This window comes from Egretta garzetta, unplaced genomic scaffold (genome assembly GCF_000687185.1).
Source record: "Egretta garzetta isolate BGI_Z169 unplaced genomic scaffold, ASM68718v1 scaffold546, whole genome shotgun sequence".
NCBI classification, from domain to species: Eukaryota; Metazoa; Chordata; class Aves; order Pelecaniformes; family Ardeidae; genus Egretta; species Egretta garzetta.
Genome location: NW_009259986.1, coordinates 149452 through 164874, shown reverse-complemented (window position 1 = coordinate 164874; position 15423 = coordinate 149452). Strand labels below are relative to the sequence as shown.

Below are 15423 nucleotides of genomic sequence, written 5' to 3'. Positions count from 1 at the left end.
GGGACCTTTAAAGGTCATCTAGTCCAACCCCCCTGCAGTGAGCAGGGACAGGGCTAGTTGGGGGAGTGTGTGTGTGTTTGGTTTGGTTTTTTCAATTTCCCACTATAGTTGAAAGATATTTTCTTCAGCTACCAGCTTCTTTTTCATTCCCTCTATTTTGGTGCTCTAATAAATGAATTAAAGTGACTTTTTCTTTCCAGAAGGGGGAAACTGGGTATGTATATATAGATCTACCTCTTTTATATACAATTTCAAGTGGGTTTTTTTGTTAATTATTGCTTGCTTGGAACATTTCTAGACTTGGAGATTTCTCTGGTGACTGAGCTGAAAAACAGGAATCCATTGCAACAGGTTCAACTGTGTCTGAATTCAGTAGCCAGAAGGATAAATGCTTTTAGAAAATGGAGTCATTAGAGATTTTGTGTACTGGAGAGCTGATTTACAAAGCTTTAGAAATCTCATAGTTTAGCAGAAAGGCAAGATAAACCTAATATTGCTGAACTCTGTGTTCCAGTTTACCCACAGAAATGGCTATTCTGGGGAAAATGTGCCCAACTGAAGTTAAGGCAGGATTCCAAATTCTTAAAGAATGCTATCAGGGTAGCTTTAGGTCTGGTGTGAACTTACAGCTCAATTAATTTGTCTGTTTATACCAACTCTGCATTAATGAATGTAAGTTAAACCACTAGATACAAAAAAGAAAAGATAAATTGGTAAATGACCAGTTTAAAAAAAAAAAAAAAACCACAAAATTTGTCATGTAAGTATTGTATTAGTTTGGAATTTGATGGCTTATATTGCTGAAGAGAGATTGCTTGGGAACATGTTTGTGGCCTCTCTTGGTGGGAATTCTGTTGATTTCTTGAATTCCTTAGGGACAACTAATGCTGGTGATCCTTTTTGTCCTTTCTTGTGCAGAAGAACGTTACACTTAAAAACTGGAGTTTCACTAGATGGCAGTGTCTCAATGTTTCAACAGGAAATTACACTCATGTAGAGAAACTTACCAGTTAGACTACAAATCCCAACAAGCACAGCAAAAATAGTAAAAAGCAAAAAACACTTCCTTTTGTACAAAGGTCAGTGAACATACCAAGTGGTTTGAGCTCTCTTGGTGAGTGACTATATTAATACTTATTTTTCAATGCTTCATAGAATCAGTGTGGCAAATGTTTGTAAAAAATGATTGTTAGATTGAAAAATGTATTTATAGCGCATTTTGCTTCCAAAGTGTTAAGGTAATTTGAGGAAGTACTTGGACTTACTGGGGTTTTTTTCCACTGAAAAGATTTGTGACAACAAGGAATAAGAAAGAGCTTCCTCTGCCTTGAGTGTGCACTTTGAGCTTACTGTTGAGATGCTCAGGACTTGCTACAATTAATAGAACTTTCCCAGGATTTTGTGTTTGAGGAGTTGCATTTTGGAAAGCTTGGTATGTTAGAGAGACAGTGCAGCCTAGTTGTGTGTGCAATCTAATTCTGCTCGGTTATTTTGGTATTTTTCACCTGACAGTGCAAAAAGGTTATGCTAAGACAGGCCCATTCTTGTATAACCTTATATAGCCTACCATCAGAGGCATCTGGAGAGACTGCTCTTTACTAGCCAACCTAAAAAATGACTTTAAGGTATTGTGCTTTCCCCGAATTAGAAAGGCGCATCTCAGTTACTGTTTGCTTAGGAGACTGGTTTTTTGCTTCGTGCTTTGTTTCTTTGTGTGTGTGTGCATGCATGTCCCAATTATGGGGGGAAAACCGACAATGAAACCTTTAATGTCTCAAAACACAGTCTGTAACTCAGTCTGACTTAAAGTCAAAGAGATATTTTTCATACTAGAACAGAAAGATTTTTTTCTGTTAAACTGCTTCAGAAGGCGTCTAATTTTGTTGAATCTGTAATCTTCAAAGAAACACTAGTTTTGCTGTAACTTTTGTCAGGAAAACTTGCTGAGAAAGACAGAATTTCTGATCTAAATCAGAAATGAATAATCTGGTTTAAGTAACATGTAGGACACTAAATTCAACTCAAATCTGAGTCACAGCATGGATTTGAGCATTTCTAGATGATGCCATTGGCTACTAACCTAGGAAAGATTACGGCATCTTTATCTTAACTCCTCAGTGAAGTACTCAATATGTCAAATTAATGTATATATTTAAAGTCTTTGGGTTCTTGGGACACCTTTCTACCCTCATAGCTACATAAACAAATTTTTCTCTGTGGATTATAAAAGTGCAGAAAGTTTTAATTATTGGGAACCCAGTTAACAAACACATGCTCTGCCTGCAACACAGTGACCTTACTTTTTAGGCAGTTCTTTGAAACATCCTATTGAGGTAGTTTACTCCTTAAATAACAGAAAATCCTACTGGAAACTTTTGAATCCGTAGGAGTGAGAGGATGGCATTTGTTTTTACTTTTTACATGCTGTATTTCTTTAAACATAACGCAGCACTTGAAAGCACGTGCTTGGGCAGAAGAGGGCTATGTTTTGCCTTGTGGCTGCTACACCTTGAGTAAAGTGGAATCTCCTAGAGGTTCACTACTGCTTGCCCCAAGCATGCTCAGTTGTTCCCTGAGAGCAAGCAAGGCCTGAGAGTTGAGACAAGACAGAGCTTCATTCCCCCCACCCTCCTGGAGCTGGGAACCTGCTGCACTGGAAGATTCCTGAGACAGTTCAGAGCAGACACCAAGGCCAAGGTATTGTGTGGAATTTATTGCAATCTAGGAACTTGATGAGTTTGTGATTTGAGAGGAATAGAAGACTGACCTGCTTTTGAAGAACACAATGGACGGTGGAAACACTAGATTGCAAACATCCATTTTCTATTATAATAAAGGTTGACTTGAGCTCAAATGCCCTTTGATCTTTTTGAGGTCTGTAGTTAAAGAAAAAAAAAAAAAAACCACAACACCAAAACCAACTTGAGGCAGTTCCCCCCCCCTGCCCCCCCAGAATCCTGGATGACTCAGGGTCACACTGCAGCCAAATGGGACAACCTGTGATATGATTTGATGGCAGAGGTACTCTGAATCATGTCTAGTTTTTGGAATGCATTTGCATCCAATTCCCAGGGAGTGTTGGTGGCTCATCTTTTTGTTAAAGATTCTGTGACATCTTCTGTCCACCCAGGTCAGCAGTATGGGTCGGCTCAACGGGAAGATCATACTGCTGTCTGCAGCAGCACAGGGGATTGGACGAGCAGCTGCTATAGTAAGTTGGAAAATACATGTTCTCCTGTACCTAAGCTAGGTCTGTAATGCTAGCTTCTCCAATGACACCTGTACCAAACCAGTTCTTGAATTAATAAACCATAGATGAAGCCAGAACTACTTAATGAAAAATTCAAGGAATAATATAGTCACTATACTGTATCATGCATGCTTTACACTGTTTGGATTTCTGAAAGTCTTCAGCTTTGAGGGGTGACCTTAGGCAAAGATAAGGGCAAGATCTGAGAACAGCTGCAACTGCTTTTCTAACAATGTATGGTTGTACTGTCTCTACCTTTAATCCAATATCTCTGATGCTTTGTTCTGGGAGAAGATAACAAGGATAGAAGGAATACTTTCTGTTATAAGGCTGGATGCTTCGAAGATCCCCTACAGTAAAGCCAGAATGTTTTATTTACTCTAATAGTTGATATAAGCAAGTGTATGTGATGCTAACAGCACAGCTACAACGTTGTTCACAATCAGCAACAGTGAGAAATCCTTTACAAATTTTACTTAACTACTGTTAAACACAATTCAACATATGTATTAACTTTCTAGTTAACTTTTCATTCCTTTTGACCTGTTCTTCCCCTGCTACTTCCTTCTTCCACAGTAGATAGAGAAACTAATAGAGTTATGTCAGTATCTCCATAATGTAATCAACAAGCCAGGAAAAGCTCCTGTAAGTAGGGGTTTTGCCAGACTAGTTTCTCATGTATGCAGTTAAGAATGCGGAAAACTGCTGGTCTTGGCACTTAGATTAAAACACTCAGAAGAGAGGGTAATTTTTCTGATTATTTCACCTTGTAAAAGCCCAACAAGCCACAGAAGGCTGGCATGTTTAATGCCACTATCCTCTTAAGCAGCACGTGAGGCACTTATTTTGAAGATTAGGGGTTACAGTCTGAGATGTCAGAGTACTTTTGACAGGGAGGTTACTTGTTAGCATGGCTGTTGATTTATCCATAAGCGCAATGGAGACAAAGCAGGTTTTGAGGGGAGCATTGAGAATGAAGGAATATCTCTGGTTAAGTATCAAAGAAAAGTCATGCTTTTAATGCTGCTTTATTCCAATGATTTTGATGAAAAGGATTTTGGTGAAGTTTATATACCACCATTCCTTTTTTACAACTCATGCCTTTACCTGTCAAATTCCATAACTTCATTTAAATCCAAAAATACAGACAATTCTAGCCCTACATGTTTGTAATGTGCTTGCTAGTGCACGTCCAGCTAATAAGGGCAATAATAATACCAGTTGTCTTAGTGTGGTTACTGTTCTCATACTTTATGAGATTCTACTTTAAGGAACAGGTCTTAAATCCATCTTATATCATGTACAGTTATTTAGTTGCCTGCCGGATGTGTAGTAATTGATGTCTGTTACTGACATGCCCACAACGAAAAGTGAGAGATCAGCTGCCTTCAGCCACCTTCTGTTTCAAGTCAAAAAGGAAAAGAGAAGAAAACAGATTTTGTAAGATCTGCAATATCTAAATATAAACTACTTCTCTTCATTTTCTTCAGGCTTTTGCTAAAGAAGGAGCCAAAGTCATTGCTACAGACATTAATGAGTCTAAACTGCAAGAACTGCAGAAATATCCAGGTAAATGATCTACAGTAGGCATTAGTTCAGCTTTCACAAGTGGTGTTGTAGACTGGCTGAAATATAATTTGAGGAAAGGGCAAACTGCAAAAGGCCAGAAAAAATGGAAAATATCCAGACTAATTCTTTACTTTCCATTACTTTATTCTGTGGTGTGGAATGGCAGAGATTTAGCATGTAAAATACTGCAACACCAGCATATCAGAGTATTATTCTAGGCACCTGGAATAACTTTGTTTCTTGTGTCACAGAAGCAGTTAATTTCTGCTTCCCAGAATGGCACCCATTCCAATTACCTTTTGAGATCACTAGGCTAATTGTCAAACATAGCACTCTAAAAGGCATGGAATGCTTTTCTCTGATCAAAAGAACTAACATCCAGCTATACAAAAAGTAGATTTAGGGTCTTGCATTTCTATGGTCCATACTTACTAAGGAATGCGTTAAAAAGATAGCTGTCTAGTAGAATTTCTATGTCTTCAGAAACTAATTCCACCAACACTAGATAAGCCTATTCTGTTTGTACAAACACTCAGGCCTGAAGGTTGCTTTCCTACTGATATCACAGGAACATACTCTATGTGTTTTTAGGTTTTGCATAGCTGTGTTTCTTAATCATAAGTGACACAAGTGTAGGACATTATATTAAAAAAATTGGTTTTTTCATTCTTGAAAAATAAGACTTGGATATATTTCAAAACTGAAAATGCTTCCAACTTTGATGAAAGAAAGTGGATTTAATGAATTCCTATTACAGGGTGACAGTCAAATACGCAAAAGCACTTTTCTCTGGCACAGCTTTAAGGAGCGACCATTGGTCTCTACTGACTGGAGTTCACCAAAAGCAATTCCTTTGTCATTCTTTAGGAACTTTAGGACTTTCCAGGTTCATTCTGAGGGTGTTCGGGGAAGCGTTAATGCTTTGAACTGGGCATTTTTTTTTCCCTCTGCTGGTGTGCTCACAAGGAAAGAGGTAATTTTCCATATTCTCAGAGCCATTTCCATCCTTTTGACATAGGATTAGTTAAGCTGTAATTCATCAAGGCTTGGCACATTTTGGCCTTTGAATTTTATCCAGGAAAGGTAATTCCAGTGCTGATGTTAATCACCAACCTGTAGTCTAATTGCGTCATTAGACACAAATATCTTCAAAAGTGTCCATATCATTTAACTAAGGCATATAAAGCCTGTTCATGGACTTGTCAGTTAGGCTTCAAAAGAAACAGGTTTTATCCATTTCAAATCAAATTCTCCTGTAATTTAGACATCACTCAGATGCTTTACAGACAACTTTACAGTATTTCATAGAATCATGTACTTTGGATGAGACCTCTAGGGCCATTTAGTCCTGCCTACTGCTCAAAAGTGGCTCTGGTTAGAGCAGGCTGCTCAGGGCTGTGTCGAGTCAAGTTCTGAACATCTCCAATGATGGAGTTTCCTCAGCAACTTTTGTGGGCCCCTGTTCCAGTGCAACTGCCCTCATGGTTTTAAAATAATAGTATTTAAAAAAACCAAATCATCCCCCCCCCGCCCCCAAACAACAAAAACCCCACCAAAACCCAAACACATCTTATGTTCAGTCGGACTTTCCCACATTCCAACTTCCTTCTGTTGCCTTTCACCCTTCTGCTGTGGGCCTCTGAGAAATCTGGCTCCATCTTCTCTACAGTCTCCCAACAGGTAGTTGTAGACACTTATTAGACTGTGTGTCACTAGTTGCACATGAATAAATTGTAAAAAACTATGGTTCAGGTCACGGGTGTGTTCTGTAGATGTCCCTTCATCTTAGATACAGGATATGCTGTGACCAGGCTGTGGCAAAAGGGTGATCAGCGGCAAGTCTTAGTGCCTTGGGAGCCTGACTGTACCCACTAAGGGAACTACTGGAGTACACCCTGACTCCTCCTTTTCCACTCATCCAGGTTTCCTTTGGATGAAAATTTCATGTATTTGAGAAAGGGACAGAGCTCAGTCTTTACCCACAGTATGGAGTGAGAGTGCAGGCAAAGTGTGTCATGAAGTACACCTATTCCATAGTAAGAAGTCAGCCTTGGCATGGGTGAGAGAAGCTACTTGTGTTAGGTTACTGGAAGCTGCTTAAATAAAATGAGATAAAATAACACGTAGATTATATCATATTGTATTACAGCTCATCTGGAAGAGTAGTTCTTTGACCTTGCTCTCTTCACTTCTGGCCAGGGGATGGCATGGCTGTTGTTGGCTCTAAAGCATTTCTGTTACAGGGGCTGATTCTATTGAAAAGTGTTTGGAAGAGTTGAGCCTGACCCTGTTTTGCAGTGTTTGTTTTTCAACCTTTCAGAGATAACTTCTCTGAATAAAATACAAAGTGGGTTTGTTGGCGGTTTTGGTTTTGTTTTGATTTTTTTTTTCTTTATTCGGTGGCTTTCTTGAAGGTATGGCACAGGCACAGCCAGTGCTATAACCTCTGACAGTGACAGCTGATAGAGGCTGAAATATACAGAAGCTGCTTCATCATATCCTCCAACTACACATGGATAGATGGCATGTAATGTGCTTGTGAATATATGTCACACATGTAATGAGTTTAAAGTAATTATTCTGTAATAGGAGGCATGAAAACTTGTTATGATGATACAGGCTCTGTAATTTTTCAGTTTGAGAGCGCAGTGCAATTCAAATTTATTGGAAATGTCTCTAGGTAAATGACACTAGCTCATCTGCTTGTGTGATGCTGTATGACAGTCAAATCAGTTATCTTTTTTTAATTCCCTTCTTAAATTTTAAATAGCATGCCATGTTGTCCATTGCAGTTCTGATTTAACTAATTTAACCATTAAGCATAACTCTTGCTTGGTGAGTCTCCACGAGGTGGTGAACCATTGAGAGGGGACTGTTCCTGGCAAAACCTCTGGCTTGAATCATAGATGCAGTCCTCAGCACTTCAGAAAAATAAACTGCTGATCCTTAACCAAATACATGGAAATTAATACCATGTTTTTCTAGGCATTCAAATACGGGTTCTGGATGTCACCAAAAAGGAGCAGATAGAAAATCTGGCCAAGGAGATTGAAAGGATTGATGTTCTCTGTAACATTGCAGGGTAACCAGCTTCTATTTGATCCCACTTCTTTTTCTAGTTTTTCCTGTCCTCCAGAAGTAGTTTCTTTTACTTAAATGCATTTTATTTCTTTTGTTTTAATCATTTTATATCTTTAGTATAAATTTTCATGTGTGTTCATCAACACTGAACTACTTGTGCATAGCTGCATTACCCAGGCCAAGACAGAACAGCTCTAGAATTTATCTTTTCCACATTCTATGGGAGCCCTGCACTGATGGCCCTCCTGGCACAGTAATGAGCGAAGATGATGGTCTGCTAATGCACTTTTTTAGTTTCCCTGTTAACAAACCTTCCTTTGCCAATATCAGATCTGTCTTCTGTCTCTGATACTCAGCAGGAGAAATACACTGTTGCTTGCTTTTTTCAGAAGAGCTCTTGTCCCTCCTTTTCAGGGTTGGAAGGGTTAGGTATTGCAAAATAGTAATGAAAAAATATGCATTAAAAGCCATAGAAGTGTAAACCACAGACAGAAATCCATTTCATGCCCTTATGCTAGGTTTGTTCATCATGGGACCATTCTGGAGTGTGAGGAGCAAGACTGGAACTTCACTATGAATCTCAATGTTCGCAGCATGTATCTAATGATCAAGACATTCCTTCCTAAGGTAAGGCTTTGGTTGCCCATCATTTTTCACCTCTCCTTGATTGTGTTTCAAGTGTGAGAGGTCTAAGTTGTTGCCACTGTTACAACATAGGGTTTGAGATAAAAGTCAAGTTTAGGTTTGAAAAGACCTTTAAGATCATCAAGTCCAACTGTTAACCTAGCACTGTCAAGTCCACTATGAAACTGTGTCCCTAAGCACCACATCTACCTGCCTTTTAAATAACTCCAGGAATGGGGACTTGACCGCTTCCCTGGGCAGCCCATTCTAGTGCTTGACAACCTTTTCAGGGAAGAAATTTTTCCTAATATCCAATCTAAACCTCCCCTGGTGCAACTTGAGGCTGTTTCCTCTTGTCCTACTGCTTGTTACTTGGAAGAAGAGACCGACACCCACCTCGCTACATCCTCCTTACAGGCAGTTGTAGAGGGTGATAAGGTTTCCCCTCAGCCTCCTTTTCTCTAGGCTGAACAACCCCAGTTCCCTCAGCCACTCCTCATCAGACTTGTGCTCCAGACCCCTCACCAGTTTGGTTGCCCTTCTCTGGACGTGCTCCAGCGCCTCAATGTCCTTCTTGTAGTGAGGGGCCCGAAACTGAACACAGGATTTGAGGTGCAGCCTCACCAGTGCCCAGTACAAGAGGACAATCGCTTCCCTACTTCTGCTGGCCACACTATTTCTGATACAAGCCAGGATGCTATTGGCCCTCTTGGCCACCTGGGCACACTTCTGGCTCATATTCAGCCAGCTGTTGACCAACACCCCCAAGTCCTTTTCCACTGGGCAGCTTTCCAGCCACTCTTCCCCAAGCCTGTAGCATTGTATGGGGTTGTTGTAACCCAAGTGCAGGACCTGGCACTTGACCTTGTTGAATCTCATAGAGTTGGCCTCAGCCCATCAATCCAGCCTGTCCAGATCCCCCTGTAGACCCTTCCTACCTGCCAGCAGATCAACACTCCCACCCAGCTTGGTGTCATCTAAAAACTTACTGAGGGTGCACTCAATCCCCTTGTCCAGATCATTGATAAAGACATTAAACAGAACTGGCCCTGATACTGAGCCCTGGGGAACACCACTTGTGACCAGCTGCCAAATGGATTTAACTCCATTCACCACCACCCTTTGGGCCTGACCATCCATCCAGTTTTTTACCCACCAAAGCATATGCCTGTCCAAGTCATAAGCAGCCAGTTTCTCCAAGAGAATGCTGTGGGAAATGGTGTCAAAGGCTTTACTAAAGTCCAAGTAGACATTCACACCAATTAAGTTTTGTTACCCTGCATATCAATTGCGTGTAAGGCTGCTCTGCAGTTTGTTATGGGCTATTTTGCTGAACCTGCAGATGACAAAATAGTTTGCGTTTGGATGACATAAATATTCTTTTGCAGATGCTTAAACAGAAATCTGGAAATATTATAAATATGTCTTCTGTGGCATCCAGCATTAAAGGTCAGTAGCTTGCTAGAAAGTTCCTTATAATAAATCTTTAAAATTATGGGAATGCAAAATAAATATTGCACAACTTTGAATTTAGAGGACACTGCTAGTCCTGTGGAGAGATGCAATTAAAAAAGTGAATGCATCAACTCGGACATACATGCAAGGACACAGGTGGGAAATTGCAGGAACACTAGGATCCTTGCATTTGAGCTTTTGAATCTGTGTCCTGAATGTTTTGTAGCACCCTTTTTACTCATTTGTGTTAACTAAAAAGGAATTACTTGTATGTTCTTCAGAGAAACAATGAAGAAATGACAGTTATTTAAGCATTGCAGCTATGCTTCCCAAGGAAGCCTGATGGTGGCTAACAGATGGGTCTCCGCTGTTCCTAAATCTTTGTTTGCTACTTCGACTTTTCTAGACTACTGCCCAAACTTATCCTATTGAAAGATAGCGTGCTTTGCTCTGATGTATGCCTGAGTAGAATTCTGGCAGTCAGCATTCTAGTTAGCCTGCCCTACAGGACTACAGGAAATGCTGGAGTCCAGAAGCAGGTGCATATTCAATAAACTTGAGTCTCTCTTTTTTTTTTTTTTTTTTTTTTTTTTTTTAATGTGTTTGTACGCTGCCTTCACACTGACCTGCTGTTAGGAGTTGTGAACAGATGTGTATATAGTACTTCAAAGGCAGCAGTTATTGGTCTAACAAAGTCTGTGGCTGCTGATTTCATTGAACAAGGCATCAGATGCAACTGCATATGTCCTGGTAAGTATTCTTATGTCATTTTGTAAACTAGGTGCAGGTGCTAGAAGGACTGATTTAGTTTGAAATTACTAACAAAGAATAGACTTGCAAGTGGAGACTAAAGTTACCAGTAATCAAAAAGATCCACAACATTTCTGAGATGTAAAATAGAAAAGCTGTAAAGCTGTATTTTCAGTCTTTTAAACCAGCACATGCACATTAAACATCCATGTACTGTGTACATGCATATATATTTTCAAAGTCATAGTCTGGAAGTTAGAAGTGGACAAGGGCTAGCTAACAGACTAGCTATTGTCTAACCATCTCAAAAGTATTGAATCTGATTCTCAAAAGTCTTGCCTTTCATTGAAATAGAGTCCTATGCTGTGTTGATAGTTTTGCAGTCTTTCTCCTTGTCATGGTTTAACCCCAGCCGGCAACTAAGCCCCACACAGCCACTTGCTCCCTACCAGTGGGATGGGGCGGGGGGGGGAGAGAACTGGGAGGGTAAAAGTGGAAAAAATCATGGGTTGAGATAAAGACAGTTTAATAGGGAAAGCAAAAGCCGCACACGCAAGCAAAGCAAAACAAGGAATTCAGTCCCTGCTTCCCGCTGGCAGGCAGGTGCTCAGCCATCTCCAGGAAATAGGGGTCTATCACATGTAATGGTTACTTGGGAAGACAAACGCCATCACTCCGAATGTCCCCCTGCCCTTTCTTCCTTCTTCCCCCAGCTTTACATGTTAAGCATGACGTCATACAGTGTGGGATATCCCCTTGGTCAGTCAGGGTCAGCTGTCCCATCTGTGCCCCCTCCCAGCTTCTTGTGCCCCCCCAGCCCACTCGCTGGTGGGGTGGGGTGAGCAGCAGAAAAGGCCTCGACTCTGTGCAAGCCCTGCTCAGCAGCACTGTTTCCAGCACAAATCCAAAACACAGCCCCATACCCATACTGTGGAGAAAATTCACTCTATTCCAGCCAAAACCAGCACGCTCCTGATCATATTATGGAGTTACACATAAGTGTTAAGACATACAAATAGAAACAATGAACTGCATTTTTTGTCATCATTGTTGTTGCAGTTAATTTTTAACAGGGAATTTAAAATTTTGCTTAGGAACTGTGGACACACCATCTTTACAGGAAAGAATCCAAGCCCGGCCTAACCCAGAACAGGTGAGAAAGCAATTTATTAGTTTGATCATATGCATAAGTATATTTAACTCCCTTAAAAAAAGAAAAAGGAAATTACGACTTATGGCCTGTTTCCAGTATTGCTTTGTACATGTCAGACTAATTGGATTAGAAGAATTGTTGGTTTGTTTGGTTTTTTTTTTTAATATACCAAATACTCTTACCTAGGCATTGAAAGACTTTCTAGCCAGACAGAAGACTGGTAGGATGGCCACTGCTGAAGAAGTGGCCCATCTCTTTGTATACTTGGCCTCTGATGAAGTAAGTATAGAATGACAAAACTTCCTGTCACAGAATCCCATGCTACTTTGCTGCATCACAGTAGGGGGAATTTGTTTTAGGAGGACTTATGTTGTCTTTGAGCTGAAGCATTAAACAAATAATGATTTTATTTTTTTTTCCCAGCCTGGTCACAGGGTTTTCAACCATGTGTAGACAGAATTCCAGTTTTCCAATATATTCCAGTATGCCTTAGTAGTGACATAGAGAGAAGGTGTCAACAGCTCAGTTGCTTCACTTGCTTTTCTGCACCATCTAAATTTTCAGTTAGTTCCCCTTCATAATACTTAGCTGACCTGGTCAGATTCTGCTCAGCTGTACAGAGCTAATAACATCACAGTCTGAGGTATTATTCCCGCAGGTGAGATATCCGAAGTCTAGCTTATGTGAATTTGTATGCTCAGGATGCATTCTCATCTTAATGACTCTTAATAATACTTTTGCTACGCTCCCCTGAGTTAGCTGAAAGGCTTCCACTTCTAAGTTTATTTTTAGTCTATTTATTCAGATATTTTTGTAAAACAAAAGTGTGTATATAAATAGAAAGCAGTTTTTTTGAATTTAAAGAAAAAAGTGCTTCCCTGTACTTGATAGCCATAAAAAATTAGTTAAGTTACTGTTACTTTTTATGTAATTTCAGTCTGCCTACGTGACTGGTAATGAACTAATCATCGATGGAGGATGGAGCTTGTGACTGACCATACCTGCAAATGGAAATTCATACTATGAAAGGCAAAAAGTGAGGATCATCTTTCTAGCTTGCAGAGATTTAGATTGCTCACATGATGTCTTTCAAAACAAATTTGGTGCATTTCTACTGCAATATGATCTCTTTATAGATTGATGTTACTGATTCACTTTTCCCTAAACAGTGAAAGACTGGAGTAAAACATACTTCGTGTGGCTTCATTTCGTGATAACTCCAAAAACATGAAAGAATAGCAATTTAAGATTTCAGAGGGCAAAGAATATTTAAGGTACAAAATCTGAGTTGTGTTTTAAGCAAATCTGAGTTGAAAAGCACTAAGTACTATCTTTATTCTCATTCTGCAAAGTAGTTGGAAGTTAAACATTCACCATTAGATTTCCTACTAGCATTGACAGACTATCTAGAGAAAATGGAACAACTACTACTAAATCGGCTAAATGGATCCTGAACTAAGTGTGGTTTAAACAGAAGAAAGCAGAAATAACAGCAAATTTGAAGATTTGAACATTTGAATCCTTTTGTTACTGTTAATGGATGTTTCTATATTAGAGAACATAGTAGTTGCAACATTGTACTTGAAAGCACATTCTGCTTTGCAAATTACAAAGCAAGCTTTCTGCTCTGTACTACCATTAGCAAAATGTTTTAGAACTGTAATAGCTGTAGGAAAAAGTCAAAATTGTTGAAAAAAAACTATGTCCCAAGCCTAACAACGCTTACAGATCCAAAGTGGGTGGTGCAAGACAGTAAGACACACTGTAGATACAGGGGGTGTGGGCACACGAAACTTCCTGCACATATAGTAAAGAGTCAGTGTACGCGTGCAGCTGGTTTGTGCAACTGCAGTGTCCATTTTCCAGATCCTGGGCAAATTATGCTGTTAAAATCTGGAAAAACAGTAGATCATAGCACAAAAGGCAGGTCAACAGATTACCGTTAGAAGCAGTAGGATTGGCCACTGCAGAGTTTGGGAGGGTTTTGTGTTTAAGCACATAAGGATTATAGACTCTGTCTTCATAAAGCAGAAATGGTGGAGAGGAGCCTGCTCTGATGGTTGTTAAGACTAAAGCTTGTAACATGTAGCGAGCACACCAAATCACAGGTACTGTTACAGTCAGTTAGAAAATGGGTACATTAACTAGTACAAAAGAGGTGACAAGTAGAGGGCAGAACTGTTTCATTAATGGTATAGATCACTCCTAAACTGGTCTTGGAAGTATCATTACTATACTTTTTTTTCTTTTCTCTTCTACATACAGAAAGCGTTATGCAAGGACATGACTCTGGTAGGCATGGACTGGGGTATATGTCAAAGAAGTATTCTTAAATACACAGGTGGATCTTCATGAATGCACTTGACTTCTGGCACGCAAGCAAAAGAAGTGGATTTTACCACTTCAGATAGAGCCAATATATTCATCTTCGAAGGGATGTACTAATATTGGACAAATGTTGCCAAATCTGTATGCCAGATGCTAGACTTTGGTATTCTATTGCTTGATTCTCAAATACCAATACAGTTCATGCTAAACCACAAGGCTAAGTTTCTCTGAAAAGGACTGTTTCCACGTGAGTTTGTGTTGATGTCTTTATTGTCATAGCACATGGTAGCTTTGATTTATGAATTGGAAACCTATTATTGTAAAGTCTCATACTCTGGGGGAAAAAAAAGCCCCATAGAACCTGACCCAGAGATCTAAGGTGATGAATAACCTCAATTCCAGAACTACTTGTTTTGCTAACATACTATTAAATTTGACATGAGTGACATGGGCTGACTGCCTATAAATATGGTTACCTTAAAAAAATGGCACACAGCTCCCTTTATCTGGTTTGTGAGTGAAGATGGATGCAATTTCATATATATTCATATATATTATATACATATATATGGAGGGGAGGAATTAAAGAATAAATGCTACTGAGTGTGATTGATCAGTAATCAGAAAGCACAGGGGAAAAAATGTTCAATATTTTGTTTGTGTTTCTGTAACGACTGCCATGTTCTTAAAATTATTTCTTAAGCTTGTCAATATTAGCTGAAGCATTAATAGAAATTATTTTAATTCAAAGATAATGGAACATGTCTAGTTAAAATCAGGCTTCTTATTTATGTATTACAATTTTAAAATGAGAAAGTATTGCAGATGTTGGCTTCCTCAGGCTCACTATGGGGTTAACTTTCACCTTTAATCATGGTTGGAGCGTTTGATCTTGTGTAGTTTGTTTATGGGGTTTTGAGTATCTAGTATTTCAATAAAGTGACCCTGGCAGCCAAGCAGGATCAAGTTGAGGCAGAAATCCAAACTTATCCAAAACAGCTCCACCAATGTTCACTGACGTAAATTCAAATGTTAAAAGTTCAGGCTGGCACGATACTGTTTCAATGCTTTCAGAGTTTAATATGAAGGCCAAAGTCCTTCCTCTGCAGTAGGTGTAGAAGGCTTACCTTGAAATGAGAATCTCCCCACTGCAGTAACATGGGAAACTTGCACTGTGTATTCTGAAAATGTAGTTAAGAATGTGTGAGAAAAT

The 15423-nt window shown here is 39.5% G+C and overlaps 1 protein-coding gene across 1 annotated transcript; it reads left to right on the top strand.

Moving 5' to 3' along the window:
• The first annotated feature begins 3139 nt into the window (after nucleotides 1–3139).
• BDH2 (3-hydroxybutyrate dehydrogenase 2) lies at nucleotides 3140–12873 on the top strand. Its single transcript, XM_009640525.1, has 9 exons — nucleotides 3140–3211; nucleotides 4741–4819; nucleotides 7805–7901; nucleotides 8419–8527; nucleotides 9913–9973; nucleotides 10616–10729; nucleotides 11824–11882; nucleotides 12069–12161; nucleotides 12820–12873. The coding sequence occupies exons 1-9, from the start codon at nucleotides 3140–3142 to the stop codon at nucleotides 12871–12873; spliced, it is 738 nt and encodes a 245-aa protein (XP_009638820.1).
• Nucleotides 12874–15423: the final 2550 nt, after the last annotated feature.

Coding starts and splice junctions, on each gene's coding strand:
- BDH2 (XM_009640525.1), top strand. CDS start 3,140: ATGGGTCGGCTCAACGGGAAGATCATACTGCTGTCTGCAGCAGCACAG. Junction 4,820..7,804: donor AGAACTGCAGAAATATCCAG/GTAAATGATCTA, acceptor ATGTTTTTCTAG/GCATTCAAATACGGGTTCTG. Junction 10,730..11,823: donor ATGCAACTGCATATGTCCTG/GTAAGTATTCTT, acceptor AATTTTGCTTAG/GAACTGTGGACACACCATCT.